Consider the following 21,966-nt stretch of genomic DNA (forward strand, 5'->3'; position numbering starts at 1 on the left):
TAAAGGCTGTTTCCCACTTTATAAGGACTGTGGAGTCCTCTGTGGGGGATAATTTGCCCATGAAAGAATCTTTCCAGGGAGAACTTCAGCACAACAGAGGGGTGGAAAAAAGCCTTTGCCTTTAAAAGAAAAATCCTTTCTTGGTTTTCAGTGCAGCCTCCTGTAATGCTATGTCCTGGTTTTTCAAGGCTGCACAATACAGCCTGGAGGGCTGCAGCTGGCAGGGAACAGAATGGACTGTTGGAGATGTGTAGGTTGGAGAGTTAAGGAGATGGTGTTCCCACCTATCTGCACATTGCTTTTAGACAGAGGTAGAGGATACAGTCTTTGTATGCCAAACACCTCCAATGGCAGTTCTGCTGCAGCATTACTACATTACAAAAAGACTTCAGAGACTCCTGAAAAGCATGTTGGTAACCATTAGTGTGAAATTAATGTGGGAAGTAAAAAATGTCTGCACAAGACAGAATATGCATCTGGGTAAAGGGACTGACATACACAGTGTTCAGCCAGGGAAAAATGGGAACAGGAGAATTGTGGTTTTGTCTTCAGCTTGAGTTTTGCCTTCTGGGAGGTGATCTGAAGGGAGTGAGTGAGCAGTGTGTGTGTTTGCCTTCCCCCAGAGCCGGATGAAGTACGAGAAAGTGCACAGCATCTACAACCGGCTCCTGGCCATCGAGGACATCGACCCCACACTGGTAAGGTCATCCTCAGTGCCTCCACATCCCCATGGAGTGGCACCCAGTGCATGCACAGAGTGGGGAAGTTCCTACAGGATTCCTTGGGTCACAGGGATGGAGTACTGAGGTGGCAGAATTACAATCTTTAATCCATTGAAATACACTAAGACTTGTGCACTTTCCTTCTCTGTCTCTTTTACAACAAGTAATGAAGATAAAAGATATAAAATGTTTCACAAGCATCCTGTGGCCACGTAGTTTGCAAGTAAATCTGCAATGCACCATGTAGGTAGCAGAGTGTTACAGTACCTCTGCTGCAGTGACACAGTGAACACTGTCCATGTGCCAGCCATGGTGGTGCTGAACAAATGGTGTCAGCAGTAACCTGCCCTCAGGAGGTTATTTAGTTTATTATAAACAGATAAAACAAAGCATGAGGGGGCAAAAGAAGGTGTGAAGCCTAACACTAAACAACAGGTCAGTGTCAGAGGAGAGGTATCCATTCACTGACACTTTATGGGAAACCATGTGCCAGTTCCTCCTGCTAAGGAATGCTGCTGTTCGTGATCTAATTCAGAGTGAAGGAGAGTTGAATCCCAAAGAAATGCAAAGCACAAATTGGCTGCTGGATTAGGTAGCACGTTCATTATTTCCTTGATCAGGTATAAATACTTGCAGGCAGGAGGATTTGTATGTTGGGTTGTGTCATGTGCAGTAAAATGCTTCATCAGGCCTTTTGGCTGTTCCTTGGCTTTATGGGTGTCTTTATTGGAAAGTTGTCATTTTTACAACAAGCCTTGAGTTCTCTGAAGGCACCAGCTAATGTCAATGACATTCATCTCCTTACCTCCCCTTCCTTGAAAAATCTCTGTATTAACCACTGTCTTTTCATGGGATCAGTCTTAGGTGTATTCCATTTTTTATTTAAAAAAAAAATCTATAAAAAGGTTTGCCTCGGTATTTAAAGCAAAACAACCCAGAGGCACAAGACAGCCTTGTTTCTATTAGGATTCATCTGCTGTATTTTGGGAGTCATGATTACTTCAGACATAGTAAAAACCTTAATGATACCCTGGTGTTCTTTGTTAGCACTGATGCTATTTAAATATTAATGTGCACCTTAGGTTTATATCCAGTACATGAAATTTGCAAGGCGAGCAGAAGGCATTAAATCCGGAAGGACGATATTTAAGAAAGCGAGAGAGGATGCCCGGACCCGCCACCATGTCTATGTTACTGCAGCTTTAATGGAGTATTATTGTAGTAAGGTAACCACAGGTGCTCACCCTGATCCTAAACAAGTGCCAGGAGGCTGCACAGCTCACTGAAGCTAATAACTTTTTTTTTTTTTCCCCCTCCAATGTTTGCAGGATAAGTCTGTGGCCTTTAAGATTTTTGAGCTAGGGCTGAAAAAATATGGGGACATTCCAGAATATGTACTGGCATATATCGACTACCTTTCCCACCTTAATGGTAAGCTTTGAGCTTTGAGAGGTCTAATGAAGCATTACTCTGTGAGTTTAGGTCCAGGCCAGGTTCTTGGTGTGAAGCTCAGCAGTTAATCTGAACACAAAACCTGCTGCTGCTTTGTCTGAACCGAAGCTCCAGAAGTCTGGTGACATTAAATCTGGATTCTGCTGAAGGGAGGAGAGTGAACTTTCCAAATTGTAACTCGCTGCCGGTGCAGGACTTTTACAGCATCTGCTGTGAACAGTGGGAAGTACACTGAGGAATTTAAATCCCGAGGAAAAGGATTTAGAGCAGTTTACAGTCAGCATGGGAGGAGTGAGGGATTAGCTGCTCCTGACTAGGATGAATTTAAACTCGTTCTCCCCAAGTAGATGAGATGAGCGAGATGTAAAACCAATACTGGGCATGTCAGTCATGCTTGGAGGGTGCTGGGGAGCTGCAATGGAAAGAGCAGGGCACAGGGGCTGGGGAAACCCAGGCAGGAGGTGGAGGTGGTGGTGGAAGGGCTCTGGGTGGGATTCCCTGGGGCAGGGGCTGAATGGCCTCCTTAAAAAGGAAACCCAAGCTGCTGTGTGCATTCTGCAGCACCAGGCACCATTCATTCATCTGTCAGGCTGCAGTTCCTGGGGTTTTCAGGCACTGGGAGTTTTTAAAGATTTTTGTGGGTTTTTTCCTCCTGTGAGCTATAAAATGAGAGATTTTATCTAAGTTAAAGTATATTTAATTTTGCTCTAAGTTAAGCTAAGGGTCTACATAAATATTGACAATACCTCACTGTAAGTTGCCGTGAGAAAAAATTATCTTAGAACTCCCTAGTTTATTGGTCTATTTTAATAACCCAGCAGAACTCCTGAAACCCAGGAGAACTGATCTCTGAGCTGTAAGTGCAGGAGGTGGTGCAGTGCACAGGGCAGGAGTTGGCAGTTTTAGGAACAAACCCACCAACCTCTCCATTCCCCCAGCTGGCAATGTGCAAAGACTGACTGCTTGCTGGGAGCCAGGTCTAAATTTTGGGGGGATTCTGAGGACTATACAAGCATATTAATATTGCCCTGATTTAAAAGGGAAATAATGAATCAAAAGGCCAAATTTAAATTTGCCAACATATGCTACTGAGATAATTCAAGAAAATCGATAAAACCCCCAGAAATCCTGAAGAGATGCCAAGCAATAGCTGTGCTCTTATACAAGAACCTGTAGTAGGATAAGTTTGTCACTATCAGTAAAAACAGACTCCTAAAGAACAAATTCACATTGGAATTTAACATCAGGGAAGTTTTGTGTGGACAGTCAGATCTCTTTTTACTTACTGAAATTCAAATCCATGAATTATGCTTAATTCAATGTACACATCTCTTTGAATGGACATATTTTAACTTGTCTTTACTATATTTTACTCAGTGTGATTTTTTTTTTTGCTTTCTATTTTTAAAGAGGACAACAATACAAGAGTTTTGTTTGAACGTGTTTTAACTTCAGGGAGCCTTCCACCTGAGAAATCTGGGTATGTCTGCAAAACAGTTTCACTGCTCTGGAAAAGATACATAACCCCTTTGAACCATAAATACCCCAAAGAAATTAGAAACATGAAGAGCAGGACGAAATTAGGTACAGATGTTCCTTCCCCTCTTCATGCTGTCCAAAATAGCAACAGCTGTGACAGATTTGGGAAAGTCCCTATCCCACCTCTAGTGAAATTCATTAATTTATTGACTTTAAAACCTCACTGATGCAGGTTCGTTGAGGATAGAGTGCAAAATCCTCCTGTACAGTGAGGATTCAGTGGTCTGAGCTGAGAAGGTGAGTCAGGAATTTGTTGAGGAGGGTGCTGAGCATCTCCCAGCCATGAAAATAAAACAGGAAAAGAACCAGAAAGGACTTGGATTAACCACTCACTGCCATATTTGCATTACTACTTTTTAAGTTTCTTTCTCAAAAAAAAATGACCACCAAAGCCTTGCAGTCTGAGGGTTCACTGCACCATTATTACTCTGGTAGACAAAAGCATCAAAATTAAGGAATCAAATATGGCATATTTGTTCTGCACTTCAGTTCTGATCTTTTGTGAGAAATATTTTTATACCCAATTTAAAAGTGACAAAACACAAGAGCTTAAAAGCTGAACCTTCTTCAAAGGTGAACTCCAAAGCTAAAATGAAAGTTGAATCAAATCCAGAAATATGGTCAGATGTTGCTTTAGTTATATATGAGATTTTCCATGGAGAAATCAGCAGTAACTATATATATTTTGGGCTGTATAAAATTCTGAAGCACTGCCTGTTTTGTTCTTGCCAGTTAGAATGTGCTGCTCTGTGCAGAGGAACTAGATCATAACACATGGTAAAAAGTCCTTCCCATGTGAGCATCAGAGTGAAGCTGTGTGTACAGGATGAGCAGAGTGTCTGATAAAAGCTCACCTCAAATGCTGAAGTCCTTGACACCAGAATCCCTTTCCTTTCTGTAACAAATTCCTTTGCAGTCCACCAGACTGAGAGCTCTTACAGAAATACAGGAGGCACTGGGAGGGCAATGCCTATTTTAGATGCACCTAAAGCAAATAACAGAAATGGCCATGGCCTCCCAGATGGGCTCCTCTGGCTCTGTCCTCTTGTGGGTTTGTAACTGGGTTGTGCTCAGTGTTCCTTCCTCCTTCAGTAACTCTCAGTGTCCTGTTCTGTTCCAGGGAGATCTGGGCTCGGTTTTTAGCCTTTGAAAGTAACATTGGGGATCTGGCCAGCATCCTGAAGGTGGAAAAAAGGAGGTTTACAGCCTTCAAGGAAGAATATGAGGGCAAAGAAACAGCTCTGCTGGTGGACAGGTACAAGTTCATGGATCTGTACCCTTGCTCTGCCAGTGAGCTGAAGGCCCTTGGTTATAAGGTAAGTGGGTAAGAACACTTCAGTTCACTGTTGTTCTTCTCAGTCCTAAGAATCTTGGGCAATTCCTTGTTTAGGACTTGCCTTATAGTCCTTCCCCTTGCTAGAAAAGCAGGTAAAATAGGCCTGTTCTTCCTCCTCCTCCTCCTCCTCCTTCTCCTGGGCAGCAAAGTGCCAGAGGCCAAGTGCAGAAAGGAGCCAGGACCATCAGTACCAGCTGCAGTTTTGGGTATTCCTGGTTACCTCCCATCTTCCCATGGAGAGGACAGTGTGTTAATGCCATCACCTTGCAGCTACAGGCCTCCACATCTTAGCTCCTTCAAAAACCAGAGCTGTGTGGGAGATTTGTAGGATCAGGTCACCTGAATGAAATATGGCTGGCTGTCCTGCTCTGAGGTGGCAGAGCTCCCCTGACTTTACAGGGAACTGCATCAAAGCCCCCATGCTGCAGTGCCAGTGTTTGTTGGGAATGGCTGAGGAAAGCTCTTGGCAGGGAGCAGTGGTGCCTCTTTTTTCAGTTTTTGCTGCCATGTGGAGTTCAAAGTCTCAGCCAGACCCCTGTATCTGATGGTCTCCTGTTTTGTTTCTAACCACATGTATTTTTACTATTTCTGTCATTTAACACTTTGGGGAATCATTAGAACAGAACAGGATGTTGGTTTACAATTTTTCAAGGCTGCCAGAGAAGCAGAAACAGCTGATTGCCATTTGCATGGACAGGAAGAGAACTCTCAATCCATGGTTCTAAAGCAGTGCCTCAGCTTCCACTTACTTCTTACACAGAAAAATAATGTATGAAAAATACAGATGCCATCAAAGTTAACAAAGCAGCTGCATTGTTGACCATCACAGAGCTCTAAAATAATCTGATAGGTGGAAATCAGATTCACATTGAGCCACTGAATACTTTTCTTTGAATGCAATGGGGGCAAAGTTATTTTGAGGTTAGATGGGAGCTCACAAGCAAGTACATTTTGCTAAATGCATGCAGGGCAGTGTGTACCTAAGATGGTGCAGTCCTGCTGCTTGGAACATGCCAAAACAAAATCCTGTTTGACCTGATGCTTTGCATGCCTGCTGACTGCCTTATGCTTTACTTCTTTTCCAGCTAAAGCAATCTAGGAATGAAATGAGGGAGAAATGATAGTTGTGAAGGCCTAGTGGTCTGCACCTGTTCACCTAAATCCTCTTAACCTAAAAAAGGAGCCACTCCAAAATGACAACCACACGTTCAGGAACAGAAACAAGTGTTTCCATTCCAATCCATTGGGTCGCAGTAGGATTAAAATCTTTAATGAAACCATGCAAGTTTTGCCCAGATGGTCTTGTGAGAGGCCATCTGAGATGATAATGAAGACAAAGTGAAAAAAGCAACTGGTGCAGGGCGAGGTTTTGCTCTGTAATTGGAGCTAGCAATGTGATCCTGCCAAGTTCACACTCTCTAATTGGCTTTCACAGGATGTCTCCCGTGCCAAGCTAGCAGCAATAATTCCAGACCCTGTGGTTGCACCTTCCATCGTGCCTGTCCTCAAGGATGAAGTAGACAGGAAACCTGAATATCCCAAACCAGACACCCAGCAGATGATTCCATTTCAGCCAAGACACTTAGCACGTAAGTCAGGCTTTGGGGAGTGGTTGTGTTTCACCTGTGGTGAGTTGGGAACCTGGCTGTTCAGCCAGCCTAATCAGAGGCTTTGCTACTCCTCAGCCATCTAAACCTGTACTTAACTCTCAGGCTGTCATTTCACTGGCTTGCTAAAGGCACATGTGTTTTAATTAATGCCAAGGTCACATGGAAATAAGTACAAGGAGTTTGGGGTCTGGTAAATGGTAATAAGCTGTTACACACATCACAGAGCAGATGGCTGAGTGAACAGTGTGGAATTAGTAGAGGCAAAAGGGACAGGGTACTAATTATTTGTATCAAATAACAATGCAGTGCAAAAGCAGCTCTGCCCAGCTGTCCTGCACTGGCTTCACCCAGCTTTTCTCCCCACAGCTCCAGGTTTACATCCTGTCCCGGGCGGGGTATTTCCTGTTCCACCAGCAGCTGTAGTTCTCATGAAGCTCCTGCCACCTCCTATTTGTTTTCAGGTTTGTTTTAAAGAACTCTGAACATTTCAGAAAGCTGTGGAAGACATTCTGTCATGACAGAACCACAGTGTGTATCACTCTATGGAAAAAAAACCTTCTAAACTTTTTTTTTTTCCTTTGGTAACAAATCAGGGTCCCTTTGTTCAAGTGGATGAGCTCATGGAGATATTCAGAAGATGCAAACTGCCAGACAGTAAGTTACTTGTCCTCTCTGGAGGCTGTGCTAGTGCTGCATGAGACTTGGGTTTACATATGGATATTTCTGTCTAAAACCCAGACCTCATTTACAGATTGTAATTAGTGTTTAAGAGCAGAGGAGATTGCACTGGAATCTGCATAGAGATGTTTGCACTTTTACCTGGAGGGAGGCAACAAAAAGTCAAAAAACTGCAAATCACCAGCTGCTCTTTAATATGTTGGTGGTATCAGCTGAAAAAAAGAAATTAAGATTTTGAGAATACCCTTTAAAGGCAGCATTTCCAGCAGCATTGCAGCTGCAACATGAAATTACAAATTTGCAGCATAGTGAGGGATAACTCTGAGTGCATGTTGTTGCAGTGCCTGGGCACAAGCTGCAGGCAGCTTTCTGAGCTCTTGCAAAGGGAAGGAGGGTTCTGGAACAGAGAAACAGCACAGATACTACAGCAGATGATAATATCTTCAAGAAAGAAATGTAGTATTTAATTTCTTTGAGTGAAACTAAAATATCTATTTAAATTATACAGGGTATTTTTGAGGCTTCCTCTGTTGAGAAGCAGAAACTGACTTGTTCTGCAGCCTCTCTTGTGAATCATGAACTAGTTACCCTGATTCCCAAAAGGCTTTCCTGTTTTACTGCAGCTCTCAAATGACCTCAATTGCTGTGGAAAGGGAGGGCTCGAGCTGGAGCAGCAGCATTTCCTTTGTAACTGGTGCTCACCACAGCTCAGAGTTTCAGACAGCCAAGGGTTAATATTTGTAAAACAGGGCAGGAAAAGTGCCTCATGCTGCAGAAGTGTCCCCAGGGTGTCTGTGGGTGTCCCTGCTGGGGTGCTGGGTGCTGGGCAGGCTCTGAGCTCCCCCCTGAGTGCCTCTGTGTCTCTCTCTGAAGCTGTTGACGAAGCCGTACGGATAATCACGGGCGGCCTGCCTGAGATAGCTGTGGAAGGCAATGGACCTGTGGAAAACAACACCATTCTCAACAAGACTGTGAAGAGATCACATGAGGATTCTGATGATGATGAGGAGAAAGGATCTGTAGTTCCCCCCGTACATGACATTTACAGAGCACGACAGCAAAAGAGAATCCGGTGAAACGAGTTTGGAGTTCTGCTGTGACAGACAAAGACTTGCATTGAATCAGTCTCTTAAAAGTCAAGCATTTAAAAGGGACAGCTGCAAACAAAAAAATCCTTGAACATGGTTTTGTTACTGTGGTGCCTCTTCTCCCATATGGTTCTTGATCTGAAAACAGCCCGAACAACCTTAGAATGTGCTCTGAACAAAACTCGGTTTTCAAAACCAAAAGTGCAAAATGTCAAAACTGTATTTTGTTCTTCAAGGGTGTACACATCTACCACTTGAACTCTTGTGGGTTTTCAACAGTTTTATTTTAAAAACTGGATGGCTTATACTTGTGAAGCATTTTTAATTCACATTTTCTGGAAAACAGTTGTTCTCAGTTTGTTCATGTAGTGTCCTGCCTTATTGTTCGTTTTTATTTATGGCAGAACGTAAGGAATCTGTTTTGTAGTTGAAAATTTAAAATGACAACAAAAGACCATTCCTTTAAAATAAAAGGATATCCATAACATCATGCCTCATTCTGGTTTTATTCAAACACAACAAGGTACTTCTTAAATATTACTCAGCCACTTCAAAAGCAATGCTAATTATACCGTCACAGGAAATTGATCAGAGCATACATATTAGAATGGAGCTTGGTTTCCATTTTCTACAGGATACAGCACACTTTGGCTTGTAATTCCAGGACTGTTTGAAGAAGACAGCATTGTAAGACTAACTCAGCTCAGTGTGGGTAGGCCAGGAGCACTGGCTCACACAGCCTGGTCCTGGATACCTGCACTGCTCTTCCACGTAATGCACAAAGCTAAACGTTAATTATCAGCTACATCGTTGCACTTATTATCTTCAAACAAGCTAAAGAAACACTATGTGAGCTTTCCAAGCAGTTTCTATGCCTACTTCAGCTTTTCACTTAGAATTGGCTGTGATAAGATTGACTCTGATAAGATCCTAAGAACCCCTTGGACTAGAGGGCAGTCAGAGCCATTCCCAGCCCAGCACAGCTGCCCCAGAGCTCCTCTGCCAGGGCAAGGGGGAAGCAGCACCTGCCCCTGGAGATGGGGCTGGCTTTGGCCATTCTGGAGTGTCCTCCTTGCTTTGCCACTCAATTGCAGCTCCCTGTTTTTCGAGAGGATGTAGAGATGTTTGTCAAACACTCTCCTTAAACAGAACAACCTGGGAGAATCATTACCTTGCACCTGTGGGAAGTTACTGCAGTTCCTTTAGGTCTTTCCTGTTGAAAGGTCCCCAACACCTGTGCCAGGGGCATTTGTTCCTTTGTGTGGGCCCTGGAGGTGAGACTGGAGCCAGGTGAGTACTGCACTGTTCCCTCATGCTAGAATCTTTCTGCTACACAAAGGCTTCGGATCAAACCCATCCTGTGAGGAGAGCTGGGATTCCCTGTGGGCCCTGCGAGCAGCCATCTCCTCAGTGAGGGTTTTATCCACTGCCAGAGCAGTGCCCTGCACCCTGCCATCAGTCACACACCTTTCAAGGGCTTTTCTTTGTGCCATGATGCTCCTCCCCACACCCTCGAGCTCGTCCTGTACCTCACCTAACCCTGTGCCTCTAAAGGCAGCTCCTAGGCAGGACTGAATGATAAAACAACAGCAGCAATTCCTAACCTGTGCAGCTCTCATTCAGGAAAATGGAAACAGCTGTGCCTTGCTTATCTATCCTGGTGCTATCATGTCCAGCAGTGGTGGCTCTGGTAGCTCCCTGAGCACAGGCTGAGGGAGCTGGTGCAGCTGCAGAGCTTCAGGCTGTGATGTGAGCAGAGCCTGCTCTAATAGCAAAGCCCAGCAAGCTGAGGCAGCAGCCTTGAAGGCCTCTGTAGAATCTTTTGCTGATCCAAAGAGTGAAATAGATCCTACTCAGAACCCTTTTTTTTTTCTGGCTAACCAACCTCATTTTTGAGTTCTCAAAGAAGGATTCAAAGACAGACATTCATTTGGCCAAGAGAAAAATCACTTGTCTGAGCTGATGTAATCTCTCTCACAGGGTTTTGCTGGGTTTTTCCCTTGGGGAAGGGGCTTTGTAATCAATGAGAAAAGATTTGGTTTAGAGTTGCATAGGCTACTATAGAAAAAAAGGTCTTATTTCTTCCATCCCCCTCCAAACACAAAGTTGGCGCAGCTTCATCCACACTGGCATTCAAAGGAAACTGGCAAGGGAAGCATCAACAGTGGATCACAATCAAGTGCTTCTGCAAGTTCTGCTTGGCTGATTCCTAAATTAACCTGCCTGTTGGCAATACAAGGGCCCTTCAATCATTTATTTCACCTACCTTGTTGTTTTTTTTTAAAGTCAGCACGTTCTGGTTTGGACAACCTCATACTTGGGCCACTTACTGTGAGTAACTACAAACTTTGCTTTCACAAAACCATCAAATATTGATTACTGTAATACACAGTTGTGCTCAACCAGAGGAAAATTTCACTTACCTCCCAGCTGAGCCTGAGATTGCAATGTAAGATCACTGGGCTCTTCTCCTCTATACAACATGTAGCTTACTAAATTCGAGACCTACAAATATTCTAAGTTTCAAGAACACATCTAGAAAGTGAAAAAAATCTACTAAAAGATTCCCTGTATATTCAAACTAACATCAAACCATTCACCTCTCACAGTACATTAAAACCACTTATACTGCCCACAGTGCTCTGCACAAGATATTTTTGAAGACATGATTGAATATGCAACCATCCCCTGTTGTAGTTTTTAAAAAAGCCCAAAATTTTCAACTTGAAGTTTCACACACTTTAAATCCACCTTCTGCAAATGAGAATTTACTTTAAAATTAGTATTTCACCTAAAAAGGAGTAAATTGCTAGGAAAAAAAAAAGGTAAGAAATGCCACTTTTATCAAAACTTTTAGCTCTGCCCTTTCTGAAATCTTTACAAGATATAAATACAGCTGCAATCTATAAGATTGCCACCTCTGGGAGTACTGTACATAGCAGAGGACAGTTACCCAATAACCAGAAAATTTGCTACAAAAATATATTATGTTTTGTAACATCTGCAGGTAAACAGCAAAAAAATGCTATTAAAAATGCAGTAAAATACAGAAAAAACTAGTAAGCCATACTCACCATAAAGTTATAGTAAAGTGCTGCTTGGCTTGGTGTTTTGTCTGGTAAAGTTCATCTTTAGAATTTTAACTTAATTAATTCTTTAAGATTAAAAAAAAAAATTCACCCCTTCTGGGAAGAACCATTGCTAATCAGCTCTGGATAAATTAAACTAAGTTCACTGTAAATTAAGAGTTAAATGCCCTGAAATGAGCCACTTAAATACAAAGTTTGGTTCTTAAACTTGCCCTACCTATCACCAGCTCAAAAATCTAAACATTGCAGCCAGAAAACTCCTATGATATCCCCTTCCCCAGGTTGCATAATTATATTAGAAATTCATCTCTCATATTTTACCTCAGAACCCTTTTGGCATCTCCTCTGTTTCCCTCACCAGTCAGCACTCGTGGGTTAAAAGGAACCAGTATTTACACGGAAAGCTGTTTTCCTAGACAAATATTGGTACAAGTTTTATTTAATAGCTGACAATACTGTAGTGATAGCACACAGATTGGTTTTATGATTCTTCTGACTTCCCTACAATTTGGGATTCTTCCTTAGTCAGTATTTTGCCAAGGACTGCATCATAGTAAGGGCTGAAGACCATTCTGTTGTAGTTGACAAGACGAATGTACTTGGCAGCAATCTCCTCCAGCTCCCTCTGAATGGGGCCTAATCCTCCAGGAATGGCAGGCAATGATTTCTGGTGACTGGATGCAAGATAATTCTCCAGAAACTTCTGAATTCGAGAATCTGGAAAAAAAGGGGTTTGGTTTGTTTGCAGAAGAGATGGTGAATTAGAAACAGCGTCACCTCATGTGAAATGCAACAAGCCTGAACGTGGTCAGCAAGTTGGAAAGACAACATGGAAACAATGGGAAAACAACAGGGAACAGCCCCAGCTCCACAGACAGGCAGAGCAGAGCACTCTCCAGACCTACCTACGAGCTTGGAGATGGAGTTATCTGGGCTGGCCACTGCCTGGATCTGCCCCTTCAGCACAGCCTCTCTCTCAGCTGAGAAAGGGGTAAAGCCATGCTGGGAAAGGCAGCTGTTCACCTCAGCACACACCTTCTCACCCACGGTGGCCAGGGATTCCTTCAGGTTAAAGGAGCTAGAAAACATGAGGTACAGCACAACTGTATTAGTTACCCACTGTTTGCCCACTTTTTAAAAATAAATCATTCAATTAGATTTGCCTGACTTATCAAATGTAGTGAGAAAAGCCTAATGCAGATAAAGCCAATTATAAAGATTAATCCAGTTATATATACATGAAAAATAAAGCTGAGATCTAAAGCAAGGAAGTAGGAACACATTCAAGACTTCAAGCCTGAACAATCCATACACATAAGAACTGACTTTCTGCCTGAGGACAGCTCTGACTAAAGCAAAACCTAGAGGTGTAATCACTGAATCTGCAGGGAGCTCACTGTGCCACACTCAAGTGGGAAACAAATCTTCCTCTCCTGTAAAAAAGCTCCCATAGAATGAACTTCACTAGTTCCATAGATTTTTATCTCCCAGGTTTTTGGGGAGCGTGGCCCAAACTCTGAGCAGGGGCAGCTGCTGGCACTCTCCTATCCTCCATGGAAAACACACTCTAAGAAGAGCAGCTTGTACAAACCATGAAAGAGCAGATTAAGGAAAGACAGCTCTGTGTGAGTTAGCTGAAGGAAAACTGGACTCATAGAAAGCCTGCATTTCCTGCAGTCCACAGCCAGAAAGTGGCTGAAGCTGATCATTTCCCAGGGTGCCAGGAGAGCTCCAGCTGCCCTGAGAGCAGGGTTGCTGTGCTGTACTCACGGGAGATGCATTCCTGTCAGCAGCACCTTGACGATGGTTTTGATCCTGTCGGCGAAGCCAGGCACGTCGATGAGCGCTGGGCCTGCTGCACTGAACGTGACCAGCAGCACTGTCCCCACCACCAGCAGCTGCTCCAGCTCCAGCTGCATCTCCAGGAAGCGTGTCTGGTCCATCAGCAGCGTCTGCAGGGAGGGAGCCAGCAGAGCAGGGAGTCAGTCTGCAGGGCTGGGAAGGGTCAGCAAAGGGAACAGCAGGCCAGCAACAGGAGCACAGTGAGAAGCACTGGCTCCTCTCCCCCAGCTAAGCAGCTTTCAGCACTGAGACACAAGTTAGAGCTGCCCCATCTCCCAGTCAGAGATCTATGGTTTAGCACTGTATGCGTTGCCAGGCCAAAAATCCAAACAGCTTCTGCTGTGTGCTGGAACTAGAGGAGTGGAACAAGCACAAAACCAACTTTTCTGTTAAATACCTACTTCTGGAAAAGGCCTGTTCACGTGATCCCACTTCAGAAGCTTCAGATAGGCCTGATTTTGTACAGCAGTGAAGCACAAGGCAGAAGCTCCACCAGTGGCACCATCATTGCAGTGGGGAGGCAACATTTCATGTCCCAGCTTTGCAAGATCATCTGCTGCTTCTTGCAACCACTTTGTGACAAGGTCTAAAGAATCTGGAAGAGCAGGGGAAAAAAATCTTGTTGAGAAAATTCCTTTTCACAGTTAGGTTCTTCCACCAATAATTTCCAAACAATCCCATTAGTTACTATGACTAATGCCCATGATATCAGGTATGACATGCATTTCATTTATTGCATCAAGCAGAACATCTAAACAAAACCACACAGCTACAGGAAATCAGAGGTGAGATGATGCTGGGTAATCATGCCCTACACTGTACTGAAATAAAACTGAATGTACCAAGGGCACAACTATTGTTCTGGCAGGCTTTTTCTAACCACAGTTTTGGCGCACAAGCCCCAAAATGTCATTTACCATATGAATTCTAGAACTTATAAAAATATCTGAGTTCTTTTCATGATCTACAAGCAAAGACACGCAGTTTACTGGGAGGTCGGGGGGGAAGAAAGAAAGGAACAAAGTCATACTTGGCTGTTTCTCAAGAAACTCCTGAAACTTCTTTCTTTCATATTCAGCAGACTGCTGCATTAATTTTGGCCTAATACTACTGACAGCGAAGTTTGCCATATCCATTTTCATTAGGTCTAATACAGAGAAAATTGCTCTAAACAAACAAACAGAAAAAGTTATTCGAGGCTGCAGATGTTTCAGAGGTGCTGTTTACAAGATTTATTACAGGTTGTCTAAAGAAAGAGCAAAAACATGCATGGGAAACAGTAACAGCTTAACAACTTCAGAGCATGAGACAGAGAAAGCTGGAGCAAGCATGTACATGCATGCATGTGCCTCTTCCAAGTGGGAAACAAATCTTGCTCTCCTGTAAAAAAGCTTTCATGGAATTAACTTCACTAGCTCCACAGATTGTATCTCTCAGGATGTGCAGTATTGTATATGAAAAGATATCTGGTTTTCCTTGCATGCCATGGCTATTGGCAGCCTGGAAAGCCAGCCTCAGTGGGAAGTGAATAATCAGACCCAAGGGGCAAAAAAGAAAAAAACAAACAAACAAACACCAAAGAAAAACACTTTCATTTCAAAGCAACCTAATTCCTGCCGGCAATATTTCTGCCAAGTCAATCCTGAACTCCTGGAAGCTTTTCAAATCAGAAAACAGCAAGGTTAATGAAGCTTCTCCCAACTACTGAGACCTTGAGCTGTTCCATGAGAACATGGTGGCAAAGCAGAAGCCTGCATGCTCCCAGATGTGGAACACACACTCCCTTTAGAGCTGACAGGGAATTCCACAGGGACTGGGGTAAAGAGAGCTCCAACTGAGAGGAAAGGACAAACTGGTTGGAAACCAGTAATGCTTTTCCCCTAAGCCCCTGTGTGCTTTTTTCACCTTCTGCTGTAGACATTCAATTCTGATACAAACTGATTATTCATCTGCTACCTTAGAGCTTATTTCCATTTGACATTTAAGCAAATGTCCTTCAGTGACATGCAGGAGCCAGACAAATACTCCAACTCACCAGATCAGACATGGCCCTTGTTAATGACTCCTGGAGCATCCTTCCCCTTCACACCCACAGCTATACCCTTTTCCCTAATACTCTTCTTTCTAGGAGTTTCAAGTTGCCCCCTCCACTTCTAAAATTATTGAAGGGACTCTGAACATGACTAATAAATACATTTCAGTACCTGAAAAGAGGAACTATGTCATTAATATCTTTCAGTTTCTTAATGTCTTCATCTCGAGCTGGAGCACAGAGAGTCCCCATCATCCCAATAACAAATTTGACCAACTTAGAAATGTCAAGGGCCCCATTCTCTGCCTCCTGTTTTATCAAATCCAGGTCAAGAACTTCTGTAATCTGGCTTCTCAGTCTAGTATGACCAGGCAACAAGAACGACAGAAGACTCTGAAATGGAAAGTTAACAGTGCATTAGTTCTACATCAAAGACCACAAGGATCCAAAGAGTTACTGAACCACCTCTCACAGAATTATAGAATCAGAAAATGGTTTGGGCCAGGAGAGACCTTAAATATCACCTAGTTAAAAACCCCTTAATGCCCCATCCAGCCTGGCCTTGAACACTACCAGGGATTCTTATCTAAACAATAAATAATTGATTTTTTTTTTTTAATTTTTAAACCAACCCTTCACCAACTCCAAGTGTTTCACCTCACACTGGGTGATACTGAAGTTACTAAGTGGCAAACCTTCTGTGGCACAGATCACACTTCAGACTGTTGTGTTTGGTTTTATCAGCCCAGAGCTGGAGGATCTCACTGATTCCATAACTAATACCAGTGCCACAACATGAAGGAAGCTTGCAATTATGGAACTGGCATTGTTTACCTGTTAATCACCTCACATGGTTTTGCATTCGGTTTTATATTCAAATTTCTCCTCTAGGATTATACAGCTTGTATATGTTCACAGTGATACAGTAGTGCAAAAGAACAAGAGGATTTTTTATGAAAGCCAAACTCCAACCACTTTTGCTCATTCATATCAGTGCAGCTACTCAAATTCAATCATTTCCCTTCATATCACATCATCTTACCTCTTTAATTTCTCCCAATAACTTAATTGCATGATCATATGTTGGGGGATCTTCCTTCAGCTGAGCATCCAGACAGTCCCAGAAAGCTTTATGCACAATATCTCTGACTTTCTTCTCTAAGCTGTGAATAAACATGTTAAAAAGAATGATTAGTGGTCTCTGCACCACCTTACAAAGATAACCTGCAGCTCCTGAAGCACAGCATGTAATAATATGAATACAATGTAGTAATAATGATATGATGATTAACAGAGATCCATCATTTAAAGTTACTCAGAAAAGCAAGAAAAACTGGACACAGGATTTGGAATAGTTTATGTCCTAATACGAGGTTACACACCAGCAAAGGTGGCTACAAAGTAAAACCCTTCAAAGTATTTATCACATGCTACATCTAGAAAACTGGACCAAAACAAAAATACCAAAAATTACATTTTGTCTTCAAAAGACCAGTATTCATGTTCCTTTTAAAGGCCCCACTAAGTAAAATCAATTCCACTACACAAAATCCAGTAGTAAACCTAGCAGAAATTAAGTAACTTCCCAGACACCAAATCTTGGGTTTCACTACATAAGTACTGCACCTACTCTGAGATAAAGGCCCAGATCAGTCTGTATACAAAAAATAAATTAATTCCACTGCTTCAGTACCAATTCCGAATTCAAAATAGTGACAGTTCCTGTTCACACTGGGTGTAACTTCAACACTGGCCCCAGTGGAGACGAAGTTCCCTCCATGAAATATGCACCCCCTGTCCCAAATCAAGCCAGGAGGCTGTCAGCCACACCTCACTGTGTGTGAGAGAGAGAAAAACAGAAGATGAAGCTTCCTCTGCTCTCCCTCTCCTCTCTCAGCAGGGCACACAATTACTGCAGACTCACACAGAGAAGGAAAGGCTTCCAACTTGAAACGAGCAACCTAATAAAACACAGGAATCTCTTCCCAAAATATGCCTGAAGAAACAGACAGGAAAAGCTAAAATAACCAGTTTCCTCTTACTCCCAACAGGCAATGAAAGCTTAAAAATTGCTCAAAGCACTACCTACATCTGCAGCCAGCCTGGGGTGCTGGGAAGGCTGCAGCCTCTGAGTCCTGGGACAAGGGGACACAACAGAAACCACAGCACTCTGGGGTTTGCACCACACATCTCCAATTAATCCAAGAGGTTCTCCTTTCACACACACACATCTGGGGAAGCAGAACTGCACAGTTACCACCTTCTTCTTATATTCTTTCCTACTTCCTCCCAGGCAAGGCACCAGCCAGAGCCTTTACCTGAAGCCCCAGAGCTGCTCTGCAGTTCTACAAACACAATTTTATTTAGTATTTGGTACCAACCTTACCTGTGTTCTGGCAGTTCAGCTGGCTTTATCTGGAAGTCTCCATTCACCACAATTTCATGTGCCAGTGCCATGTTGGTGACTCCCTTTGCTGTCTCCATGAGCTCTTCTATGGACACAGGCCGAGAGGGACTGGCTGCAACATCAATTACACTGTCAGACAGCTCTCAACAAAAGCCTGCAGAAAGAGTCTTTTGGACCCTTTCCACCTTATTGACAGTACACAGGGTCAAATGACAGCAGCAGCTGAAGATTTTTTTCCTTTCCTTCCCTTCCTTTCCCATCTGGTGGATGGCACATGTTTGGAGTATTTCAAAAAACCAAGGAGTGGATCCCAGTTGATATTCTGGGCTCAATATGTCAATTGCTTCTATCAAGCTCCTTTAAAAACCACCTCCAAACAAAACCCCCCACACAAACCAATACTTCTTTAGGATGGCTTAAGAGCATCTTGGAATCTTTCTCCACATTGTAGGAAGAAATAATTGCAAACAGCAGCGTTTTCACCATACTACTTCCACAAGCATTGTGCAGATATTGCCATTTCAGCTTTACATTTTTCAAGGAAGTGATTTCATCATGAAAGCAGTCAACAAACAATCACCATCCCTGTTAAGCAGCAGCACACCAGTAGCTAATTATTCTCACTACTTCCAATGCCAATGGCACTCCTCCAAACCCTTTTTTTTTTCCCCCAGAGGCCATTACTCAAACAACAGAGAACAGCAGCATCAATGCTTAAGAGCTCTTCCCCTGGCAGGCATTTGGGAGCGAGCAGGATGGGCCAGCAGCCTCAGACTGGGTGACAGGGTTGGTGCCCTGATGGATCCATTCCATTCTCTAGCTCTTTCACTTCAGCTACAGGCATGGGAGCAACATACTAATCCCAAAAGGGAAAGAAACCAAGCAGGGATCTCCAGAGGCTGAGCTCCCTGAGAAATGTTTCAGGCAAACTACGACAATCTCATTTGATAATCCATGTTGATTGGACTTAGGCAATTACACAGAAAAGGTCCTTCAAAAGGAAGTGTCCATCACTTGTCTGCCATGCAGAGCTTTTCTGAGTTCATACAGTAGGGTTCCAATGTGCTTGTTTTTCATCAGTAGCTTGCTCTTTTCATGCAGCCCTCCTAAATCCTTCTTTCCTTCTGCTTGGAGCTGAACCTTGCACAGTGACTCTGGGAACACAGCAAGGATTGATATTCTGAGAAGAACCAGCAGACAGGATTGATATTCTGAGAAGAACCAGCAGACAGTGCTTGTCCGAGTGCCAAATGACTTCACTCCAGCACTGGGGGCTCTAAGAGCTAAGACTCTTTCATTGGCCAAAGATTGCTCCTAAATCACATCACTTCATTCTCATACTTGCTCCCTTATAGGAGGGAAGGGCTTGAGATCAAACCACCTCTTTGTGGTACAGTGCAGGGCTAGACTGTGCCACGCTTTTTCCTTCCACATGTTCAGGGTCTCTCTCCATACAAACACCCCATTTCCCACCAGGCAACCAGCAAGGCCTGGGAACAGAAACTCCCTCAGAACTTATCTCCTCTGAGTAACACCACACTGAACACAACCAAAAAATAAAAAGAATGCAACAAACAAAATGTTACTCCCTACAGAAATATAGAAGCCTGAGCACTTCTGCTTCTTTGAATTGAATCCCTGGAGCCAAAAAAAAACTTCCCCTTGGTTTTATCTACAGATTTGGAAACAATATTGGCTCCCATATTGCATCCAGACCTTCACGTTAAAAGCAGAATGGCAAAGAAAAATATGCCTTAGGAAAAATATGCAGTCCAGCTTATGTGGAAGTAGCATTAGGATTAAACATATAAGTTTCCATTTATTTTGTGAGGGGGCTGACAGGACATCCCTTTGTTGATAACAGCCTTTTCTGCCCTGCAGTGGGAACAGGGGCTGCAGCAATGCAGAAGGTTCAGCTCAAAAGGCAAACAGCAGAGTCAGTTTAGCTGGAACACACTGGGGTGGTGTTCATCCGTTCCAAGAGCACAAACACACCAGGATATTTAGGATACACGTGGCTCAGAGCAATGTGGTCATTGTGTACTATTAAGAAAATGTACACACTGTGTGTACAATTAGGGAAATAAAAAGAAAACAGGGAGAAAAGTGTTACCATTTCAAGGCATAACATCAAGAGTCACAGTGAATTGCAAGACAGTCCAACTTGCACAGAATGCTACAAAACACTAGGATTGCCCCCAACAACAATTACAGAATTTAGGTTTTTTTGGTGTATTTCATAAAGCAGTTTTGCTTACACTTGGGTGTATCACCTCTGTGGGATCCTGGAGCACTCTGTCGTATTCTTTTCCGGACAGACTGATCCGAGTTGTCCAAGCTCTCCTCCTCATCCTCCTCCAAAGCACTCAACTTTTCTTCACTTGAATTTAGCTTGTCAGGATTCTGAGACATTTTCAGTTGGTTCTTTACAAAAAGAAAAAATATGAAAAAGAGAATGAATAAGCATTTTCTGACATGGCTGAGAGGGTAAACATAACCAAGAGTCCTCTTGATTAAGAAAAAAAATTAAGAATGAAAGAATTCTTATGAGGAGTTATATGATGTCATCCCCATAATGGCAGGGGACCTGGACTCAGTGACTCACTTCCCATCTTCCACAAAATGGGATGCTTTCAACACAGCTACCATTTATTTAATCTGCAGTCCTAGTCAGTTCTCAAAAATCTCAAACTGTTCCCTTGCCATAATGATACAGATGAGAGAAAAATATACTACTTTCTTTCCTAGCACTGCTCTTAAGAGAACAACAAAAACACCTACAGAACAACGCCACACACATGTTTTACAAAAGATTATGAGGCAACATTTCCTTACTACACAGCAATAAATCTTCCTGAACATAACATATCCCTGAACTATGGTCTGCCCCAACTGCTCACAGCTTAAAAACTTCCCTCTGAGCCATCCAAAAGCATTAAGAAGCAGCAAAAGAACTAGAAAGAAATTAATATAAAATTCTATTCCCATATTTTCATTACATTTAAGAGCCCTGGTTTATGCATAAAATATCACAGTTGTCTGGGTTTTTAAAATTAAGACAGCAAAGAATAGCTTTTGTAATTAAAATCTTGGTTTATTAGACACTACATATTAAAGGACATTTATATCACATTGCAGACACCTGCAGGGTACCCAAAGTTACACTGAAAAAATTACCATAGAAAACCAAGTCTCACTTGGTTCCTCATCTTCACTTATTTCATTCTCAGATTTCCCTATCAAGAATGTCATTTCTACATCCACATTGAAAACCATCACACAGGAAGCTGCTGCCTAGGCTTTAATTTCACAGAAATCTCTCAGAGAGCATATGATGTCTCTAAATTAAATAACTGAGATGTTCTGTGAAGTGGGAGTCAGGAAGAGCCTGCTTTCAAAATAAAAGAAAGCTCCTGGAAAAATAACAATTTCCTCTTTCTGCTAGTACCCCCCCATCTCCACTTTCACATTTTGAAATAAACCAAGTTCTCAGCAAGAGAAAGTCTCCAGAGGCACCTCACAGCCACTGAGAGAAAATACAGCATCAAAAACTACGCCGAAGAGGATGCAGCAGAAGCAAGCAACAGTGTAGGAATATAAAATGCAGCACTGAGATTTATTTTCATACAACAGCTGTAATAACTAACCCCGCTCCACCGGTGCTTAAATTGATTGCACAGTGTGATTCCTTGGGACAGCTGGAAAGCTCAGGGCATGGAAGGAACAGCTTTGCTCTACAGCAATGACTCAGGATCATCATCTTGCTCGATGCACGAGAGACAACAGCATGCAACACATTGCCCACAGCACTGTGTCATTTCTATTTCAGAAGAGAAAACAGCATGAAAGCTTGGGATGAATAACATAGGAGAACACCCTTGGCACACAGGCATCAGTACAGGTACTGCCAGACTCACTCCACCTCTAGATGGAGGGTGAGGAGCTCTGTTAATAAAAGGGCTGCTCACAGGAAAGAGCATAGCAATATCAAATATAAAATAGCACTGGGTAAAGAGAGAGAGAGAGAGAGAGAGAAACCTGTTGTTGAATTTGGCTAGGATAAAAGCATTATCATATAGGTTTCCACACTCATTCCAGACTAGATGATCGTTCTTCCCATCCATTCTCTTCCACAAAGCATTCTCCTGAAGTCAAACCTGAACCACAAAGA

The 21,966-nt window shown here is 42.9% G+C and overlaps 2 protein-coding genes across 3 annotated transcripts in view; one reads left to right on the forward strand and one right to left on the reverse strand.

Moving 5' to 3' along the window:
* The window catches only part of CSTF3 (cleavage stimulation factor subunit 3), a 36,295-nt gene extending 27,383 nt beyond the window's left edge, over positions 1-8,912 (forward strand). Inside the window, exons 13-21 of the mRNA XM_031063213.1 lie at positions 624-698; positions 1,805-1,948; positions 2,051-2,153; positions 3,585-3,654; positions 4,834-5,029; positions 6,485-6,638; positions 7,026-7,120; positions 7,253-7,313; positions 8,211-8,912. Coding sequence (XP_030919073.1) covers positions 624-698; positions 1,805-1,948; positions 2,051-2,153; positions 3,585-3,654; positions 4,834-5,029; positions 6,485-6,638; positions 7,026-7,120; positions 7,253-7,313; positions 8,211-8,413 — 1,101 coding nt within the window. The 3' untranslated portion in view covers positions 8,414-8,912. The remainder of the gene's footprint in view (positions 1-623; positions 699-1,804; positions 1,949-2,050; positions 2,154-3,584; positions 3,655-4,833; positions 5,030-6,484; positions 6,639-7,025; positions 7,121-7,252; positions 7,314-8,210) is intronic.
* Positions 8,913-11,919: 3,007 nt separating this feature from the next.
* TCP11L1 (t-complex 11 like 1) lies at positions 11,920-21,966 on the reverse strand. Of its 2 annotated transcripts, none has more exons than XM_031063209.1 (10): positions 21,443-21,966; positions 20,069-20,219; positions 17,775-17,907; positions 16,431-16,551; positions 15,561-15,781; positions 14,387-14,523; positions 13,758-13,951; positions 13,285-13,466; positions 12,420-12,592; positions 11,920-12,231 (listed from the first exon to the last, which is right to left on the reverse strand). In XM_031063209.1, exons 2-10 carry the CDS (start codon positions 20,205-20,207, stop codon positions 11,996-11,998), a joined length of 1,536 nt encoding a protein of 511 aa, XP_030919069.1. In that variant the 5' UTR covers positions 20,208-20,219; positions 21,443-21,966; the 3' UTR covers positions 11,920-11,995. The 2 variants fall into 2 exon arrangements, with proteins under 2 accessions (XP_030919069.1, XP_005428548.1); XM_005428491.2 differs by having other exon boundaries at positions 20,054-20,219; positions 21,443-21,960.

Source organism: Geospiza fortis, unplaced genomic scaffold (genome assembly GCF_000277835.1).
Source record: "Geospiza fortis unplaced genomic scaffold, GeoFor_1.0 scaffold196, whole genome shotgun sequence".
NCBI classification, from domain to species: domain Eukaryota; kingdom Metazoa; phylum Chordata; class Aves; order Passeriformes; family Thraupidae; genus Geospiza; species Geospiza fortis.

What these genes read in the sequence shown, in the direction of transcription:
- TCP11L1 (XM_005428491.2), bottom strand. Translation starts at nt 20,207, where the DNA reads ATGTCTCAGAATCCTGACAAGCTAAATTCAAGTGAAGAAAAGTTGAGT. An exon ending in GACATAGTTCCTCTTTTCAG is followed by an intron (nt 14,524 to 15,560) that starts GTACTGAAATGT and finishes TTGTTTGTTTAG; the next exon opens with AGCAATTTTCTCTGTATTAG. An exon ending in GTTTCTTGAGAAACAGCCAA is followed by an intron (nt 13,952 to 14,386) that starts GTATGACTTTGT and finishes CTGCTCTTCCAG; the next exon opens with ATTCTTTAGACCTTGTCACA.